Genomic DNA, 21,365 nt, shown 5'->3' with positions numbered 1-21,365 from the left:
GGAGGTCTCCAACAGAAATATATCACAGGAGGGAGGTCTACCACAGGAATTCTGTCTGCCAGGAAACCTGACAATGGTTACTGATTGCTTTACCTGGGCAGCCTGGCCATTCTTTTGTGATGGTAAATACTCAGTTCCTGAATCCAGGTCACAGGCTCACCCTATTCATACACAAATACGCCCTTAAGACAGGATTTCTGAGCAAATGGACAACGGGGAGGTTTTCCCATTTCATTCCTCACTGCAGAGAATATTTGAGGTGGCTGGAAGAGTCAAAATGGCTTCAGGATTGCTCTCCTGTACTATGTCAGAAACGTGGTTTATATACTTATGTATGCGTTTGTCTTGTAAAGTTATGAACATATGGTTTTTATATATGAGACCTTAGAATTCCTATAACAAGGTATGGCTTAAAATATAACACCAGGAGCAGCTAAAATGCTTTGCATATTTTTTACACTGTGAGGGAAGGACAAGGGAAAGAGCCCTTATTAATTTCCAATTGGCGTATAGAATATTCATTATCCAATTAGCCACTAGATGGCAGTCATGCACCACACAGTAATATTAATAAACTAGACGGCTGTATCTTTTTGAGGGTGCCATCAAAAGAAACAAAAACAGGAAGTGTGCATTTGAGACTGAAGTCTTAGACATACTTGCCTGGGAGTAAGACCCCCTCAGAGGTAAGGCTCAGAAGTAACTACATGTACAGGATTGCACTGTCGAACACAAGCACAAGGGACTCTTTCGCAGTCCACGTCCGTGGATTGATTGATTGTTATTCTTGTTCAGATATTTAAATCTCTTAGTTGAGACATCGGTTTGGTATCTGGTTAACTTTTTATTAGGGGACAGGTCCCCCACGCCCCGGAAAAGTGGCCTGTTTTGCTTTTGGAGCAGCAATTTTAAGAGGAAACATTTAAAGCAGAGACATCACCTTGCCGACAAAGGTCCATATAGTTAAAGCTATGGTTTTCCCAGTAGTGAAGTATGGAAGTGAGAGCTGGACCATAAAGAAGGCTGATCGCCAAAGAATTGATGCTTTTGAATTACGGTGCTGGAGGAGACTCTTGAGAGTCCCATGGACTTCAAGAAGATCAAACCTCTCCATTCTGAAGGAAATCAGCCCTGAGTGCTCACTGGAAGGACAGATCCTGAAGCTGAGGCTCCAATACTTTGGCCACCTCATGAGAAGAGAAGACTCCCTGGAAAAGACTCTGATGTTGGGAAAGATGGAGGGCACAAGGAGAAGGGGACGACAGAGGACAAGATGGTTGGACAGTGTTCTCGAAGCTACCAGCATGAGTTTGACCAAACTGCGGGAGGCAGTGGAAGACAGAAGTGCCTGGCGTGCTCTGGTCCATGGGGTCACGAAGAGTCGGAAACGACTAAATGACTGCAAAACAAGGCTGCAAAACAGCCCGGTTCCTTCGCTTCCCTTCCATTCATCCGCCATCCATTCATTCCAAGGAGCCCGGCTTCGCTTAACGCGCATGCGCAGCAGCCGCAGCAGCCAGAAGTCGGAACCTGCGCGCCGAAACTTCGGCCATTGCGGCGCCGGCGTGATGACGTAGCCGCCGCGCGTTCCGCGCGTCCGGTTTCCACGGCAACGACCGCCGCGGCATTACCTCGCCTCAGGCATGGAGGGCGGCAGGATGGCGAATCCCTATAGCCGAGTGGTGAGGGAGGTGCGGGGACCCAAGCCGTTTTCCTACGCCATAGTAAGTCCTTTGAGCTTTGAGGGGGCATTGGGGAGCGCGGAGGGGACTGGTTTCCTTATATAGGGAGGGTTCTATCACCCCCCCCAAATAAACGCTGTTTGTCTAAGGGCACAAGGAACTAGTCCTCAATGAGGCTCGTCAGCGCAACGCTTCGCTATCGGGTGTTAGCCCCGCTGTGCGAGATGTGGCTTGCTTTAGGTTAATAGATACTAGTTTATGTATTGTTTGTTGTTGTTTTGTTCATTCCATTTATCATTTTCATGAGATTTACGCACCGTTTGATTGTAAAGAGCTGGGTGGGAAGTGGGGTGGGGTGAACACCCTTCATCAAAGCGGTTTACCAAATATTTATATATAGGGAGGGAGAGAATGTGTATATATGTGTGTGTGTGAGAGAGAGAGAGACAGAGAGAGAGTGTGTATATATATATATATATATATATACACGGGTATATATATAATATATATATATATATATATATATATATATATACACACAGTCATACCTCATGTTACATTTGCTTCATGTTACGTTTTTTCAGGTTGCATCCCACGGTGACCAGGAAGTACTGGAAAGGGTTACTTCCGGGTTTCGCCGCTCACACATGCATAGAAGCGCTAAATCGCGCTCTGTGCATGCGCACAAGCGCCAAATCGTGCCGCGCACCTGTGCAGATACGACACTTCATTTTATTTATTTTTTTGAAAAGTTTTTATTATTAAAATAATTCAACATTAATACACACATATTGTGAATATATAAGCATACAAACATACATTTCATACAGTCCTTAAAAATGTTCAGACATACCTACACTCAATCCCACTTCAGGTTGCGGGCTTTTCATGTTGCGAACGGGCTTTCGGAACGGATCCTGTTTGCAACCAGAGGTACCACTCTGTGTGTGTGTGTGTGTGTGTGTGTGTGTGTGTGTGTGTATACACACACACACACACACACAAGCAATGAGATTGTCACCTATTTTTTCCTTTTACAGCCCTGAATTCAAAACACGCGGGAAGCTGAAAGCAAAGATTGGAGTTAGAATAGAGCAAATTAAAGCTCATATCACTGTCCCTAAACCCCTGAGTAGGCTCATCTGAATGGGAACGGTCTTCAGCAGGCGCCAAAAGGAATGCAGTGAAGGCTCCTGCTTGATATTAATAGGCAGGGAGTTCCAAAGTAGTGTTTAAGAATTACTGCCCTGTGATCCTCAGATGAAGGGTGACATGATAAATAAATACATAAGTTTATGTGGCTTCCCGTTGTCTGTGTATCTTGTGGTTAAAGTGGCCTTGAGAGTTTGCTGCTTTTGGGTGTTTTTGAAATTTTTAATAATAATGATAATAGGATTGCAGCAGCTTCTCTTTTCTAACATTGGCTTGTTGGGTCAGGTCACTTTCTCACATTCAGAGATCTGGGCTGCAGTCCCTTCTACACTTCTTCCCTGGAGTCAGCCCAGGGATAGACATAGTGCTCATAATCAGTGTCGTCATTTTATTTGTATGAGGTGCATCCTTCCCCATCTTTATTAACTTTCAGGAGGACTTTGAAGGCATTCCTGTTTACCCAGGCATTTGGTGGTTGAAGTTCCTGGCAACCCTGAGATCATTGGATGAAATAATGTTTTTATATGTAATTTCTTTAAAGCAGCATCCACTTTGTACAGAGGAAATGTGCTCCACTTCCCTTCGTCCCCTTGATGTGTGATGTAAAATCTAGATCCGATTCCTGTTACTAAAGACATACTTCCTCTTACAGAGGGCTAAGTTTCCCAAACCGAATGATGCCATGAAGCAAATCCTCCTCTGGAGGGAGCAAGAGAAACTGCGCCATGCGGCCGCCATGTACGCAAAGTCCCATCTCCTTGGCCGCCAGATCATCGAAAGGGAGGATCGGAATGAGCGAAAACAGTTCCACCGGATCGTGCAGAAGAGGGTTGATGTTGAAATGCAGGCATACCTGACAGGACAAGAGGAGAGGAAAGAAAGGTAAGCAAGCCAGTCGAGCAAGCTGGTGATTCAATCTTGGGTTTCTGCCTTTAATTAGAGGAGGGCATACAAAGGATAAATTTGCATTCATTTCCTGCTCACTTTTGTCTCTTGGTTCTTCTGCATGTGGGCCCTGGAAGGCTGCCCATGTGGGAATTCTGCCCTCAGGCTGAAAAAATGGTTCTCACTGCTGCTTTAATGCTACCAAACTGGTCCTTCGGGGGGTGAGGACCCAAAATAAACATGAAATGTTTCATTTTATTACTGTTTAAGTTGATGTGCCTTACAGAAAGCCACAGCAAGTAAAACAGGTCTCTTGCTCACAAGAAGTGTACAGTTTCACAATAGTGAGAGGCCTTTGTTCATCGGTAGGGCACCTGCTCTGCATGCAGAAGGTCTTAGGTTCATCCCCAGCATCCGAAAGGGTCAGGAACATAAGAGCTGCTGCCCCTGGTATAGTCTGGCCTGGTATAAGTTGGATACCTGTGTTCCTATGTGTACTTACGCTTTGTTTCTATGGAGAATGGGGCATACATTTAAAGCACATTCAGTACCCATTTAAAACACATAGCTTCCCCGAAAGAATCCTCAGAACAGTAGTTTACCTCTCACAGAACTATAATTCCCAGCACCCTTAACAAGCTACAGTTCCCATGATTCTTTGGGGGAAACTGTGTGCTTTAAATGTGTAGGGTGGGGATGATCTGAGATCAGCGGGGCCCAAGCGCAAATACTGACTCAGCCATGAAGGGTGCTTGCCTGATCTTGGATCAGTTGCATTCTCTCAGCCTTAACTACTTCACAGAGTTGTTGTGAGGTCAAAGTGGGAAAGACTAATGCATGTTTCTGTAAGCTCTGCCATGAAATAAATAAGTAGTTACACCAACGTTTTCGCTGAAGAGGTGGGTATTGAGGGTGGATTTAATGGAAATGAGCAAAATGAACTTTGTGCTCCCTGACGGATACTTAAAGAATAGAACCTGCCCGCCTTCACCACTCCAGACACTAAATTCAGATTTTGGCCATCCCTAGAATTCAGCTAATCAAGCAAGCCCTACTTGGTTTGACATCACAACTTTGCTCCTGTTTTTTAAATGGAGGGACCAAGACCCTGTCCTGCAGAGTACATGATAAGGAATTCTCTTCCGCACAGTAGACAGATCAGGCCTTTAGTACTATTCTTTTATCTCATTAAATTTATACACTTACAAAGCCTCACTCCTGTCAGCAATGGAGCTGCAGAATTGTGCACTAACTTCAGCTTCTGGATCAAGTTCAAGGGAAGCCCCACACAGAGCACGTTGCAGTAACCCAGTCTTGAAGTAACCAGTGCTTGAATTACTGTGGCAAGGCTTCTCCAGGTTCAGGAGTATGGCAACTTGCCCCCAAACTCCTAATGACTGCTGCAAATGCCTTCGTATAGATACTAAATAGAATTCTAGAGATGGGGACGCTCTTTCCCTCTGATTCAGAGCGTTCTTTCTTCCACATTCTGTAAAAAGGCGCAGTTCGGTTTTAACACCGTTGACAGTGATTTGATTTTTAATACACCCTTCCCAGGCTTCGCGATCTCCTGGAAGCCGAGGAAAAGTGTTACCTAGCTGCAATAGAATCGCTGGGAGAAACTATGGAAGACAGGCGAGTGAACATGAGAGCAAAAGCAAAATTGCTGAGAGATAAGAGGGAAGAAGCTCGGCGGAAACTTGTGGCGGAAAAACGGGATCAACAGTTCAGGTAAGGTGGTCATAAACAGGGGCAGCCCAGGCAGGAGGAATGGGGAGGGGGCAGGCAACTTCTCAGTCCATGAATTTGTTTTCTTTTAGACCTGTGGGCCCATTTGGACTTTTCAGTGAGCACTGTGGGCACTATGGCCTCTGGTCACTTTCCTCCCCCTCTTATCTGGGCAATATCATCCCTGCTGAAAACAAGAGTGTGTGTGCATTCATACACATACACTGCCTTTTCAAGGGATCTGGTAAAAGCTAGAGTCAGTAAAATCAATTTGAGCCTTGAAAAGCACATGGAACTGAAAGGGGAAGTAAACAGCCCTGGTGATCCTTGGATGAAGGCTGACGTATAAATTTAATTCATAAGATAAAGCAAGGAAGAGCATCCCCCTTTCATCTTCCTCCAGATCCATGTACTTTTCAAAGGAGAAAAAGGTAATTACTCTTACGATGTCATGGCCACAAGGAGCAATGGGTAGGGTTGCACCGTTGCTTTGGGGGCTCCAGGGAGGACCTCAGGAGCACCACTGTATGAGCTGTTACGAAAAAGGAGCAATGCAGAAGCAAGCACCAGGTGGCTGGAATGGTAAACAGGATGTGGGTGATATTGGATTGTCCCGTGGGAAACTGGGACTGTCTGTAAAGTGCTCTGAGAGCCGGATGTTACCTCAGAGCAGCACATGACCCTGTACTGGAAGTACATGGGTGGAGTTTATTCCCTCTCTGCAGCGTGGAAGCAGAGTGTGCAGACATGTTTTCTCTGTACTGCTGAAAGACAGAAATAAAGACATGTAAATATATTTCTGTCTGTCTCTTTCCCCCCCCTGGGAAAGGAGTGGGGGAGGACTGGTGTGTTCTCCGTCACGTTGAGGAGAATCGCCGATTGGAGACCTCCTTTGATCTTGCCGGGAGTCGCAGACGGGAGGTCATAAGGAATCAAGCCGGGCACCTGGAGGGTGGCCAAATTCCTCTGGACTAAGAGAAGAGCTGGAGGCTCTGACTTTTGGCTTGAATCCCGACAACTGGTAGCAGACCGGTGGTTATCTGATCTATGAGAATCTGCATGAGAGGTGAGAGGTCGATGAATCGTTGCCATCCTCTGCACCTAAGGAGATAAAAAAAGCGTCTGCCTGCAGCCAGAAGCTGAAACAGACAGCTGGACACCGAGAGGAGTGTGTTTCAAGGCAACGGAGCCTGAAAAAAGGTATGCTGCATTTCGGGCAAGAGAGAATGAACGCAGAAAGATTTATTTTCTGGTTCACAAGCTGCGTAAGAAAAACAGCTCTGAAAGAGCAAGCTTGCATACCAGGAATTCCTGTGGTTTAGATAAGGAGTTCCGTCCTGAGCAGGTTGCTAGGCAACGTCTGCCAGTTACTGAGTGGCCTAAAAAGAGCCTGGGAAATCGAAAGTGTATCTGCGCAGCTGTGCAAGGGTTTTGAAAAAACAACCCAAAGGTTTGCCTGCCAGTGAAGCAGTAAACAAAGACTTTTGGAGTATTACTGGCCTGAGAGCGAAAGCTGACCCTTGGATTCAGCGTGGATGCCAAGAAGGGGGGAGTGCCCCTGAGTGCCGTGGTTCAGGATGAACACAGCCGGCATGCTGCACTGGAAGTAAAGGACAGGGGGAGGGAGGAACGGAGTTCTAATTCCCCCACCGATGAAGCTACTGGAGTGGATGCTGTAGCTTTGAGTGTTGTCCAGTGTTACAGTTGTGGACAGGCTGGGCATCTTCAGCGGAGCTGCAAGAAGCCACGTCAGCCAAAAGGAGCGAAGGGCCGCTCAGCAAGGCCTGAGGCGTCAGGCAAAGGTCATACCAAGCCTATGGTGGAACCTGCAAAGGCTTTGATGGCGAAGGGAACCACGCCAGATGTTGGGAACGCGTTTATTATCGACACTGCAGCGACCGTCCATATGTCCCCACACAAAGGACTCTTTTCAACGTTTAAGAAGCAAAGCTTCACTGTGACACAGGCCAATGGTCAGGAGCTAGAAGCGGCCGGCGTGGGGACTGTCTATCTTAAGAGTCTGGACTTGACAATAAACAATGTTTACTTGGTTCCTGAATTGAAGTTCAATCTGCTGAGTGTTTCGCAGATTGCAAAGAAAGGACTGAGACTGTCCTACGATGCTGAGAGCTGCGAGATCTACAAAGATGGAGAGTTATTTCTTTCAGCCAGGGAGAAGGATGGACTTTATTTGTTGACTTTTGACCAAAGTGATTACATGGAATGTAATTCATCTGTGTCTAACTTAGTTTCTCTTGCAGGTGTGAGCAAGAAGGTGACCGGAGTCAACAGAGCATTTCAGCGGGTGTATGCTGATGTGATTGGTCCTCTAGAACCATCTAGAGGCAATGCAAGATATTATCTTGTGTGTGTGGATCATTTCTCTAACTATGTCTGGGTTTATGTGTTGAGAAAGCCAAAGGAAGCCTTGGAGAGGTTTCAGGAGTTTTGTGACAAAGTTAAGAGTATGCATGATGCTAACATTGATTGTCTATTCACAGATGAGAAGCAGATTTTTCTTTTACAGGATTTCCAAAGGTTCCTGCAGAAGAAGGGGATCAGACACAAGATTGCTGTTTCAGCGGAAGCGTGGAACAGGGGTGTCTGTGTACGGGTGAACAGAGAATTGCAAAAGGGGATGGAAGCGCAATTGCTAAGTTCACATCTGCCACATGAGTACTGGGCTGAGTCTCTAATGTCGTTCTGTTATACGAAAGTGAGAAAGGTTTCAAAAGAGTTGGGAAGTTCTCCTTTTGAGAAACTGTTCCAAAGAAAACCTTCTGTTGCCCATTTCAAGGTTTTTGGGTCTCATGTGAGAACAGAAGCTCCAGGTGGAGTAAAGAATGCCAGAGGCATTTTTGTGGGGTATGAAAAGGGTCTCTACAGAGTAATTTTGTCTGAATCTGGTCAGGTGATTCTTACAAAATTTCTAGAGAGTACTCCTGAACAGGAGAGAGTGATAGTACACACATTTCCCACTGAGGACGATTCAGATGATGATGATTTCACTGATTTCAGCTGTACAGAAAGTGATGACACTGATAGCTCGGAGAGCTCAGTTGTCACAGTCATTGAGAGGAAGTCTCACACAATGGATAGGCCTTCACAACTGAAGGATGAACCACTGTTTACCATTGGAACTAGTTCTCCAAAGAGTCCTGAGACTGGACCAGTGAGCAGAGAGGATCAGCACCTCATACGTAGGTCTGAGAGAGTTACAAAGGGTCAACCACCCAAGAGGTACTCAAAAGAGTTTGCTAGCTTAGCTGTTGCATGTGTTGCTGTTGTAAACAACCAAGGACAGGTTGGAGCTGTGTCTAAGTCAGAGACAAAGACACAACAGAGAGTTGCTAGCCAAGGTAATGCAGATGCACTCATTCCTTGGAAACCAGACAACCAGAGAGGTACACTGGGGAAACCAGTGGCGGGGAGTTCCAAGGGTGGAACTGAAACAACAGGGGAGTGTTATGTGTATAACAACTGTTTGTTTTCTTCTCTGGATCATGCTTTGCTTGCTGCAACACGCATTGATTCTTTTGGGGGAGGATGTTACGAAAAAGGAGCAATGCAGAAGCAAGCACCAGGTGGCTGGAATGGTAAACAGGATGTGGGTGATATTGGATTGTCCCGTGGGAAACTGGGACTGTCTGTAAAGTGCTCTGAGAGCCGGATGTTACCTCAGAGCAGCACATGACCCTGTACTGGAAGTACATGGGTGGAGTTTATTCCCTCTCTGCAGCGTGGAAGCAGAGTGTGCAGACATGTTTTCTCTGTACTGCTGAAAGACAGAAATAAAGACATGTAAATATATTTCTGTCTGTCTCTTTCCCCCCCCGGGAAAGGAGTGGGGGAGGACTGGTGTGTTCTCCGTCACGTTGAGGAGAATTGCCGATTGGAGACCTCCTTTGATCTTGCCGGGAGTCGCAGACGGGAGGTCATAAGGAATCAAGCCGGGCACCTGGAGGGTGGCCAAATTCCTCTGGACTAAGAGAAGAGCTGGAGGCTCTGACTTTTGGCTTGAATCCCGACATGAGCACCATGGTGGCAAACCCTGATTTAGAGTGTTAAGTGTGGCGGAATGAGAAGTCATAACCCAACAGTTGAAGACCATTGGATTAATCTTCCAGCAAACCAGTTAAAGCCTGGAGCCCTGCTTTTGTGTTCAGAATAGCGCTGAGTCCACTGTTTGGTCCTAAACCAATGAACCCTTTTGAATACCAAACCTGCACTTCCTGAACATTTATGCAGGCTATCCTTTGAAATTCATGCTTCAACAAATTTTGCTGGGCAGTTCTCAAACCCAAAAATGTGTACAAAAACATGTGCTAGGGGGAAGTGTGAACAAAAATGTGTATATTAGTGAAGAAAATGTACAAAAATACATTATATTAGGGGATATCACTTGTAAAAGTCTGTCTATTATGAGAAATGCAGACAAAGGTGTGGCCAGATTTTCATGACTTTTTCTTTTAAAAAAGCTTGCAAACTGATGTAATGGCGTAAACTGAACTTAAGACTGGAAAAATGAGAAACTGAGAGAAATCAAAACTGACAGCTTTATGCATCCCTAATGATGAGAGGCTGCCAGTCATACTTTTTGCAGCTCTGAACATGGTTTGTTTGGGTGGCAAGAGAGAAATATTGTTTTACGGGTCTCTTAAATATATCACGTGGAAATGTTTTTGTATCTTCTCTTCTTTTTTCAACACTTTTCCCCCTCTCTCTCCCCTGCTGAGACTTGTATAGAAATTGTAGTTTATTGCCTCTCCATCTGAGCTTTGGAGGCATTTATTATTTATTTACGTGTATATTAAAGATGTTTTGGATGGCTTGAAAGTGGCCATATAGGCATATCATTCCCTCTATTCTATCATAACGTTTGTCACTTCTTGCAAAGGAGAGAGTGTAGTCACACGCGATTCTGCCTTGCTCCTGTAAAAATGGATAAATGCTGGTAAGGGGCACCAATTTGGCATCTGACTTCCGTAAGCAACATTAAAATTTCACAGCTCTTGACAGTAGAGAAGCTTAGGACAGCAAAGTGAAATAGTTGAACAGCCATCTGTGAGAGCAGATGTGTATGGGTGGCTGTAAAAGCTGCTTTGGGTGACTTATTTTGGTCGGATCAAACAGTTATGGAGCTATTTTGTATTATGAATTACTGCCTTGGCTAATGCTTTGATTTAACTCCTACTTTTTGAAATGTCTGTTCCATTCATGCGGTTTAGAAGCTGCGGCTTTGGATAAGCAAGCAGTGCTCTCCTTTCTCTTAAGGGAATTTTGATCTAGAGTCTGGATGGATCACTTTTCATGCAGCAGAAGCTCTGTCACTGCCACCCCATTGCCCTGCTCCTCCCTGATCTCTTCCAGATGTTCTCTTTGACCGTTTAAACCAGTGATCCACTATCCATAGATCTTGTTTCTCTCTCTAAATCAGGAGTCACGGACTCTGGCTCTCCAGATGTGGCAAACACTTAACAACCATCAAGTGGTTGCGTGCACTAACTATGCATGCCAAAGTCTCAGATCCCTTTTGCTCTCCTGTTCCCCAAACCAGCCTATTTACCAGCTGCTCCCCCAGCTGCCAACATAGCACTTGCTCAATACATAGCTGTCAACTTTCAGATTTGAAAATAAGGGATCAGCAGCCTCGAAAATAAGGGATCAGCAGCCTCACCTGTCCCGGGGACAGTCTACGGGATAGCTAACAATCCGGGATAGCAGCGGGAAGCAGCGGGAAACAGCGCTGGAATAAGGGAATTTCCCGCAGAAAAAGGGAAGGTTGACAGCTATGGCTCAGTAGTGCTCCTGTGCTGCTATTGCTCCTTTGAAAGAGAGAACTTCTGATAGATTGTGCCCTTCGTTTGCAGGAGGCATTCCTTTTTGTACAATATATCCATTCTCAATGTCAATAAGCATGTCACCTTTATGTTGCTTTATTATGCCTTTTTTTAGCGTATTCAGCCGATCAGCAGTGAACTGTTATTTGCAGAGGCAGCGAAACGGCTGCACCTTCAAATTACACTTGGATGGGCAGCAGGCACTTAATAGCACTCCCCTGCCCCACCCTCTCCAGAAAGCAGGAAGATTTGTCACAGTGTTGACAAAGATCTGCTCCAGCTGCGTTATGTGATATGATGATTAGTTTGCAACGATATGGAGAAGAACCCGTGGAGTTTCTGGGTGCAGAAAAGTCAGTGAGGGAATTCTTCTTGTCCGGTACAAGTGCCAGGGTTTGAGGCCCTTAGGCAAAATGCTTTCGATGGCACCCCTCCCTGAGTGTGTCTCTCTGCTAAGTTAGCAGAATCTGACAGGTCAAGAGCTGAAGTTGCTTAACAGATAAACCTCTTGGACATCATTACCTAGAAAATGGAGGGGCATGGGCAGCGTCAGGTGTTGGCATTACTGGGCAACTGCCAAGGCCCACATTTTAAGAGGGGTCCCACCGCTGTTATTTTTTATATTCGAAAACACATTTGATCATAAAATAAGTATTCAAATAATGTTTAATAGGTTATTATACACCCTGCACAGCCGTTGCCTGTTAGTGTAAACAGTACTGAACTGGGTGATCCTGTGGCCTGACTCTGTATAAGGCAGCTTTCTGTGTTCCTGACGGCACAGTACTGTCTCCATATGCCTCTTCAGAAGCATGTTTCCATTCTTCCTTTTCTCTCCTTACCCATGGCTCAGAGTAACTTGTGAGGACGCACGGACACTGTGGAGCAAGAAGCATCTGATGGAGATATGTGAGGACCGGCTGGCCCAGCTGGCCCTGAAGGAGGAACTCAAGAAGCAACGAGCAAGGGAGGAGGCGGCCTTTGCGGCTCTTTGGGAAGAGGACAGGCTGGCCAAGGAGAAGCGGGCAGCGGAGGACGAACGGAAGAGAACAAGGTGGACTGACAGCCAGAAAAACCTCCTTGAAGCTCAGCAAACTGTGGCGGACGCTCAGCGGGAGGAGGCGAGGCGTCTGAAGGAAGAAGAGGCGAAGCTGATGGTAACGTAGCTGGTTTAAGAGCGTAAGATGAATCTGCTGGGTCCAAGACGGCAGCCATTGCTACATCTTCGTAGCGTTGCGATTCTCCCAGTCTAGCCCCCCTGTTTTGTTGGGCATCATTAAAGCGGGAGGTGCGAGTTAACTGTCTCTCTTGCTGCTACTTGTAGGAAGAAGAACGTCAGCTGATGAAACTAGAGAATGAGCGAGCCGAGATCGAGCGGCAGCGGAAGCTGAGGGAGTGCAGAGACATGCTGCTGGATTCCATGGAGGAGAAGAGGAGGCGTCTCCACGAAGAGCAGCAAGAGGAGCTGGCTTTAGATATGAAGATCCTGGATCACATCATGAAAGAATCCCAGGAGGATACAGAGAGCCAAAAGAGAAGGAAAGTAAGGCTAGTATTTAATTCAGGTTTTGAGCTAAATGCAGCAGATTCCATGTTTCTGGTTTCTTTGCCATTGCCGACTGTCAGATGGCAATGGTGGTTGTTCAACCAGTCAGGACTCCGACCTGTCTTTTACAGGTTTTATTTTGGTGCAAAACTATTTATAGTGCAGTACCACAAGTTCGGGACGTGGGTGGCGCTGTGGGTTAAACCACAGAGCCAAGGGCTTGCCGATCAGAAGGTCGGTGGTTCAAATCCCCGCGACGGGGTGAGCTCCTGTTGCTCAGTCCCAGCTCCTGCCAACCTAGCAGTTCAAAAGCACATCAAAGTGCAAGTAGATAAATAGTTGCCGCTCCGGCGGGAAGGTAAACGGCGTTTCCGCGCGCTGCTCTGGTTTGCCAGAAGCGGCTTAGTCATGCTGGCCACATGACCCAAAAGCTGTATACCGGCTCCCTCGGCCAATAAAGCGAGATGAGCGCCACAACCCCAGAGTCGGTCACAACTGGACCTAATGGTCAGGGGTACCTTTACCTTTACCTACCACAAGTTCATGTCTGCCTCAATCGCTAGCAGAATCTGGGAGTGGTTGTTTCCGGGTCCTCCCCCAACATAATAGCTTAGTCACCCCCAGCCTTTTCCTTCCTTCTTTGCATTGTACACCTCTGCGCAGGGTGGGCGACAGAAGAGGCGTGCTTCCCTCCTGGCCGGCTTGACCAGGAGCGGTGCTGAGGCTCCCAGCAGCATCCTCTGGTCCCTTCCCCTCTTCCCCACTGGAGGTGGGGCTTTCCTCACCACAGGAAGAGGAACTGCTTCGCAAGATTTTCGGAGATTCCTTGTAACCCAACTCCCCCTCAGCTTCCCTTCCCTGTTCCGATGGTAGTTTCCTGACACCAACCTTTTCCCTTGGGAGCCCACAACAGACTTCCAAGGAAGCCCTGGGCTCATGATAAAAAAAAGGATCAAGCCTTGTTTGAGGATTTATCACAGTGGAGAGGAACCTCCAGCCCATGGACCTAATCTGGCCTGCCCAGTCCAACCTGCCCAACCTCTCAGTGACCCCTGCCTCCCTGCCAGTCCTCCAATGTCCTTGTGTGGCGATCGGAGGTCAGCCCTTAAAAGAGCAGGCAGAGAGATCCTATGTCTCCAGCCTTAGCACTAAGCACCACAGTGAGAAGTCCTCTGCTGGTGCTTATAGATTAAAAGGCAACATTCCTACTCAGCGAGTGCTGGGATGGGAGCGGGGGAGAAAGGCTGCCTTTTACTCTTATCTCAGATCTTGGTGCAAAGACTGGGAAAGGAAATCCCTATTCCTGCTCTGTAGGCAGGGGGATCTTTCTAGCCACCCCCACCCCCATGCTAGAGTAGAGGGGGCTGGGAATGCTGTTGTGTGTGCCTGCATGTGTGCATGTGTTTGTTAGAGAGAGAGTTTTTTACCTGCATGTCTGGTGTGTGTGTGCACTTGTGACAATGGGTGGAGAACAGAGGTAGGAGCTGAAAATGTGGTTCTTAATTTGCACCACCCACAAACAAGAGGTGGTGACCAAAAAAGAGGCTATAATCTGTTTGGAACGATTTATTTCAAATACATCATCTTCTGAAAACCAGTGAATGCATTTCCGTTTAAACAAGATACAAGCATTATTACCACCACAATCATTACAATTTATTGCCCACCCTTCAGGCTCAAGGTCCCGGGGCGAGTTAGAGCAATTAAAACACAACATTAACTGTAAAATATAACATTATGCGATATTAAAAACAGTTTAAAGCAACCTACAATTACAAAGATAAGGAGGGTCCTGAGAATATACATCCGATTCTCAAGGGTAAAAAATCAGAGGAAAGAGAAATTAACTGCATGTTACACAGGAATAAGACTTGGGGAATGGAGAAAAGGAACAGGTATGTGCAAATAGCAATTGCATGGAAAACAAAGTGTGCATATTTATTTACTTTTTGTCTCTGTTCACCATTGGAATGTGCCCCCGCAACCCCCAATGGTTGGCCAAGTTTGAATGTAGCCCATAGGTTCCCAGTGCTGAGTTATCATCTTGATTTTCAACTCCATGCATTCTCGAAGCTGAGAACAATATTTAAAACTAAACCATTTGCATTATACAGCCCAACCAATAGTGAAATCTGAACCAGCAGCATCAAATTAGTAGCAGGAAGAATAAAAGAAACCCACCTGGACTCCATCACGCTTGGCGGTTTACAGCCGTAATGGCAGATCAACTAAATAGGCAAAGTTCTCAGATAACACCGAATGTCGAGCGAGGGAAGGACTTCTCCAGAATTAGCAAGCCATGGGCCATTTCTGTGCATTATCCCTTACAATGTAGAAGTGCTGCATAAAGTCATACATTAAAGTCAGGAGTGATGAAATGTTTTCATTGCTAATGTCATCAACCCACTGTTTTTTTTTCTTTCCCCCCTCTTATTTTTCTATCCTATCATTTACTGCCAGTCAGTTTCATTAGGTCACACTGAGATCTGGTATTAAGCGAGCAGGCAAAAGATTTATTTCAATCTCCAGGAAAAACTGCCTGTCTGAAACTCTGGAGAGCTGCTGCCAGCCAGTGTAGACAGTACTGAGGTAAAAGGACCAATGGTCCAACTTGCCTCAAGACAGCTTTTTATGTTCCTCATTTTCATTTGGGGAAGGCTAAGGAGACGTGGGTGGTGCTGTGGGTTAAACCACAGAGCCTAGGGCTTGCCGATCAGAAGGTCGGCAGTTCAAATCCCCACAACGGGGTCAGCTCCCATTGCTCGGTCCCTGCTCCTGCCAACCTAGCAGTTTGAAAGCACGTCAAAGTGCAAGTAGATAAATAGATACCGCTCCAGCGGGAAGGTAAACGGCGTTTCCGTGGGCTGCTCTGGTTCTCCAGAAGCGGCTTAGTTATGCTGGCCACATGACCCGGAAGCTGTACGCCGGCTCCCTCGGCCAATAAAGCGAGATGAGCTCCGCAACCCCAGAGTCGTCCGTGACTGGACCTAACCGTCAGAGGTACCTTTACCTTTACCTTTAAGGAGATGATGAGAACTTAGGTTTTGAAGCTTGTTCTCAATGGTCATATTATCAATGGTGTATAAAGCTGCAAAATCGCCATGACTCCCTTTTTATTCATTGTTTTCTGCACCTTGCTCCTCGTCTCTTTTCTGCAGAAAGAGCTCTTGAAAGAGCAGCAGATGTTTAAGGCCTACCTGGCTCAGCAGAGGGAGGACGAGCAGCGCCAGGAAAAAGAGCTGGACAAGCTGCGGGCAGAAGAGACAGCCCGGATGTGGGCAAAGAGAGCCGCGAAGGAGAGGGCCATGAAGGAGGCCAGAGGCCGCTTGCTCACAGAAGTCATGGACACAAGGAGACTTCAGCTGGAGGAGAAACGTAAGGGGCTGTCGGGGACACGTTATCTGTGGGCCTGATTTACATTCTATCTTGCACGGTCTGGAACAGGAGACCTGCGCCAGTAGAGCAGGAACACTAAGCAGGGCTCTGTGCAGGCTGAGCTTTAGGAAGCAAGGTCAGAATTGTGCACCTGAATTCTGCAGACTGCATAAACAATGCAAATTAATGCATCTGCACATCATGAATTTTGCTTCTATGTATCAGGAACAAGGAGCTGTGCAAAGAACTGAAACCTCACCCTTGACAAAAGCAAAAGCCTCGCCCATTTTTCCTGCACCCTGGCCAAAGATGATGCCAGATGTTCATTGTTTGTGTGCTTTGAAGCCTATATTTTACACTCTGAAGGGCCTGGGCACTTGGCTTTTATAACAAAAACAAAAGCCGAGGTTCTCAAGGCGTTGAATTACATGCCTACCTTGTTCTGCACTTGTACAGTGCCATCGTAAATGCGCAAAGTCAAGTCCATAAATAGGATTGCCTGCCTCCACCCCATATTTTGTTAAGAATTTCCCCCTCCCAGCCCTGAATCAGCCCAGCTCATTCCCATATCCTCATAAAGGTAATATGCATGCCCAGAATGCCAGCACCTTGATTTGTGCTCAGTAGTTCACAGCCAGCCAGTCCAGTGCTTTAAAGATCAGTGCTGCATGATCTCACTTTGCTATTCTGCAATTGCTGTAGCTTTTTGACTTTTTTCAAGGGCAGCCCCACATATGTTGCATTGCTGTAGCCCTGCCGGAAGGTTACCAGAGTAGTAAACGCATGTTAATAAAACCCATGATATAATACAGCAGCAGGAACAGGGATGGAACCAATTGGGAAAGGCTTTTGTCATTTATTTATTTTTATTTCATTTATTTGTTGAATTTGTATTCTGCCCTTCATCTGTAAATATCAGGGTATTTCACAACATAAAAATACAATATATTAGCACAAAATACAGAATGAAAACAAGACCTGCCTCCTACAAACCAGTAACCCCCTCCCCTCCACCCACTTATCCATTTAAGAAAGTTTAAACTGGCCGCCTATACTCTTCCAGACCCAGTTTAAGGTGCTGGTTTGAACTAATAATAATAATTTAAAAAAAATTTTATTTGTACCCCGGCCTCCCCGGCCGGAGGTGGGCTCAGGGCGGCTGACATCATAAAACTAACACAGTATACAAAGAATATAAGAACATTAAAACAGGCAGTCAATTAATTAAAATACATCTTTAAATTAGTTCAGAGCAAATTAAAATCTGGACAGATGGCAGTCCATGGGTAAAATTGAGAGTAGTTAATATTCTCCAGGGCCAACTGTTACCACTGGTCTTATAAAGGACCTGTGAGCGGGCTAGGAGGCCTCTTTAATGTTTGTTGTTACACAAAAAGAAAAGAATCAGACTGAACCCTGACCAAAGGCCTGGCGGAACAGGTCCGTCTTGCAGGCCCTGCAAAAAGATGTCAAATCCCGCAGGGCTTATACATTGCAGGACCACAATACCTGATTAATTCCCACTCCAGACAAGAATATAACTGCCCATTACAAGTGTCTCCACGTGCCTCCGCTGAGAGAGACTTGAAGGGTGCGAATAAGGAACAGGGCCTTTTCAGTTGTGGCCCTCTGCCTGTGGAATGGTCTCCTAAGTAAGGCCTGCCTGGCATGAACAGATAACTAGCAGCTAAGGCAATGTTAGTGATGCCCTGGGTTACTGATAAGCACCCCCTCCCGCCGAACCCTGTGAAAGCTGATGTTTTATGTATTGATTTGATTGTTTTGATGTTGATGGTTGTTTTTAACTATTTTTCCGGCTTTATTGTACAGATACTGCCGTGTGTTAGGCAACCAAAAGACTAAACACATTGTAATAATTAATTCATTAATAAAAAAGCAGCAGCACCGGCCAATTACTTGTTCCATTTTTTGCCTTTCAGTGCAGAGAAATGCCCAAGAACAAGAGGCACTGATTCGGGACAGGGAATTGTTAAATGCAGCCATTCAAGAATTCAACCGTCTAGAAGAGGAGAAATATGCAAGGTAATTGCTCTTGATCCTATCAGCAGGGCTGATTATGCCTTTGTGGCAAAAACCCAGCAAACTATGCCAGTAGCACCCAAATTATTTGCAGGGAAAGCCTCAGTTCTGTAACCTATGCAGTCAAGGCAAATTGAACACATTTTCATATATCTTTTCCAGAGACATTGAAGCCTTGAAAGCTCCTAAGTAGCAGTGGTTAAAAGGAGAGAGAGTGCTGCAATTTGGTGCAGAAAGTCCTGAGTTCAGTGTTCTTAGAGAGTCTCGCTATCTTTCCTCTGTTTTCCATCCATAAAACTGGGAATTAAGCACTTTTTCTTGCAGGGACATCAATAAGAAAACAACATGTGGCGAAAGCTCCTTCCACATTCCAAAGTGGGACAGATTTTTAATAACAAAGTCAGAGAATAAAGGATGATTTTCAGCTCGTGCTTAGACTCCTAACAAATTTTCTAATAGGGATAACAGCCATACACAGCACAAACCTATGCATCTCAAAAATTAACCTTTTTATTGAGCATTTTCCCCCAAACGCCAAACCACAATACTGTGTGTTGAATACAGCCAAGTCATAATTGGAGTAAACCTGTTTAAATCCGTTGATTTAGGTTAGTCACGCCCACTGATTTTTTCAGTGGATCCAATCTGAGTATGACTTAGCTTGATTCAATCCTATATATTAGAATAGGGATGCGGTTGGCGCTGTGGTCTAAACCACTGAGCCTATTGGGCTTGCTAATCAGAAGGTCAGTGGTTTGAATCCCCGTGATGGAGTGAGTTCCCATTGCTCTGTCCCAGCTCTTGCCAACCTAGCAGTTTGAAAGCACGCCAGTGCAAGTAGATAAATAGGTACCGCTGCGGCAGGAAGGTAAATGGCGTTTCCATGCGCTGCTCTGGTTTCTGTCACGGTGTCCCGTTGCACCAGAAGTGGTTCAGTCATGCTGGCCACATGACCTGGAAAGCTGCCTGCGGACAAACGCCGGCTCCCTCAGCCTGAAAGCGAGATGAGCTCTGCAACCCCATAGTCGCCTTTGACTGGACTTAACTGTCCAGGGGTCCTTTATATATTAGAGTACAATAACAATAGGTGGAGGGGGAGAGAAGGGAGTGCATAGGCAATGAAAAGGATAGAAAAGCAAGGTGTGTCACGTGGAGGACAATAATGCATCCATCAAAGGATGCATTATTTATTCAGAGGTGCACATTTATTCAAAGATGCACTTTGATTCAAAGGTTTGCTGGAAAAGAGAACATGGAGTGAGCCTCCTTCCTGTCCTGCACAGAACAGGGTGTGGGAGAATGGCCTGCAGAAAGGCTGTGTGCTTTCAGACCATGCCCTGGAAGGGAGTGTGTTAAAAGTGTTAAGTAGTTGCTGCTTCTGATTACGCTCATCCCTCTTTATTATGTTATCTGCAGGCGCACACAGCAAGCAAAGGTGTATCAGGAGGAACTCAATGCTCAAATGGATTACAACAAGCAAGCCCGTGATCTTGAGAAGGAAGAAGAACGCCGCCAATACGCTTTGTCCCTGGAAGCGGAAAAGCTCTACCAGCAGAAGATAGCGGACATCATCTCAAGACCTTACATGAAGTTGTCAGATCTCCATCCTTTGCGGAGGTACCTTGCCAGCAGTTCTTAATCTTAGACTCCAACCAATTTCCTTTATATAGATCTATATTTATAATTCACTGCATTTAAAACTCTCAAGTGCAGCTAAAGCATCTTCTACTTGTGTACACTGACTGAGGGGAAGATGACTCTAGAATACCATGTTTCATAGCTTCTTTTCTTGGTCAAGAAAAATCTCCTTTTAAAAATAAAATGCTGTCGAAAGTTTTATGTTTTAAATAAAGAACATTGCATGGTGAAATTGACTGACTTCAAAACATTTTCTTTAAAAACACTTCTAGTTGTACAATTCAAAATGAATGCCTATATGCTGTGCTTTTCCATGTTATTTGTAATAAAAAAGCATTTTCATTCCCTCTTTTTTTAAAAAAGAAAAGGTTGTCCATAACTCAGCATATATTCAGTTGACATTCCCCGTTCCCACCACTGTATGCTATAAGAACTGGTGTACTCCCTCTGTCTCACTGCAACCTGCAGTCCTGTGTACATAATGCCAGCACGTTCCTTTGCAGAGCTGAGACCTGCTATACTTACAGCTAGATCTGTGGAAACTAAGCAAATGAGGCTTTAAGAGATGTTCTGGACAAAACTTGGCATATTTAGTTTCTGTGCGTCCAGCTGCCATTTCTGTGCATCCAGCTGCCATGTTTGCAGAAGCAGGAGCAATCAAAACAAAAGTGACAATGTTAGGATTTGGCCAGATACCCCAAATCTCTAGCAATCTCTGAGAAAGAAACCGTAGGCAAGTCAACAGGGCTATGCAGATGTGTTCTCCCCACAGATTGGGGAACATAGGAAGCTGTCTTATACTGAGTCTTGTGGGTGACAAGGTAGACTTGATTCCTACCAGCTTCACGCTCGTTTTGTTGACAATATTACTCCTGCCCCTTCCACTTTAAACATGGACAATAAACATGGCTGCCTCTTGGCCCCATCACTCGTTTTGTCTTTGGATCACAACTATAGGACAAGTGTTGAATCGCACACCACGAGGGGTTCAGTGTATTCAATGAGAAATCTGTTTTACAAGTCAGCTTGTTGTCACAGTATTACTGAGCAAGCTCTTGAACACATTGATCCTGACTTTCCAAGTATTTCTGAAAAGCTTCCAGCATTTGTACCTAGCAGCAAAGTGACTCATTTTGTGCTGCATTTTCACCCCCAACACTGGAAGATTCCCACCTCCTGAATCCTGTTGATTCTCCCTCGTTCATCTTACCTGTTCCTGCACAAAGCTGAGCGAGTTCCATCCATGATTAGCTTGTTTTGAGTCAGGAGTTACTTATGCTTCAAAACCATAGGCAGCAATGATTAATCAATTTCCCAACAGTGCAGTGGCAAACATTTCCTATTTTAACGACTCTGTGTATGTGCAAGATCCCTTTACAGCTTCACAATACACAGGAGTCCTGCAAACAGGACTGAGATGATTTACGGTTTAATAAGCAAAAAATCTAGCCTTTATAGTTAGGAGAAAATGCATTTTTC

At 45.6% G+C, this 21,365-nt stretch overlaps 1 protein-coding gene across 1 annotated transcript; it reads left to right on the top strand.

Annotated features, from left to right (window-relative positions):
- Window positions 1-1,545: 1,545 nt before the first annotated feature.
- Window positions 1,546-20,118, top strand: CFAP53 (cilia and flagella associated protein 53). Its single transcript, XM_053408484.1, has 8 exons — window positions 1,546-1,724; window positions 3,487-3,716; window positions 5,277-5,450; window positions 12,141-12,444; window positions 12,612-12,830; window positions 15,992-16,208; window positions 18,149-18,251; window positions 19,665-20,118. The coding sequence occupies exons 1-8, from the start codon at window positions 1,644-1,646 to the stop codon at window positions 19,885-19,887; spliced, it is 1,551 nt and encodes a 516-aa protein (XP_053264459.1). The 5' UTR covers window positions 1,546-1,643; the 3' UTR covers window positions 19,888-20,118.
- The last annotated feature ends 1,247 nt before the right edge of the window (window positions 20,119-21,365 follow it).

The sequence above is a fragment of the Podarcis raffonei genome, chromosome 11 (genome assembly GCF_027172205.1).
Source record: "Podarcis raffonei isolate rPodRaf1 chromosome 11, rPodRaf1.pri, whole genome shotgun sequence".
NCBI classification, from domain to species: Eukaryota; Metazoa; Chordata; class Lepidosauria; order Squamata; family Lacertidae; genus Podarcis; species Podarcis raffonei.
The sequence above is the reverse complement of the archived record's forward strand: the minus strand, read 5'-3'. Positions and strand labels throughout refer to the sequence as shown.

Excerpts from the sequence above, each read along its gene's own strand:
- CFAP53 (XM_053408484.1), top strand. The coding sequence starts at position 1,644 with ATGGAGGGCGGCAGGATGGCGAATCCCTATAGCCGAGTGGTGAGGGAG. Across the intron at positions 3,717-5,276 it reads CAAGAGGAGAGGAAAGAAAG|GCTTCGCGATCTCCTGGAAG; the intron begins GTAAGCAAGCCA and ends CACCCTTCCCAG. Across the intron at positions 12,445-12,611 it reads AAGAAGAGGCGAAGCTGATG|GAAGAAGAACGTCAGCTGAT; the intron begins GTAACGTAGCTG and ends TGCTACTTGTAG.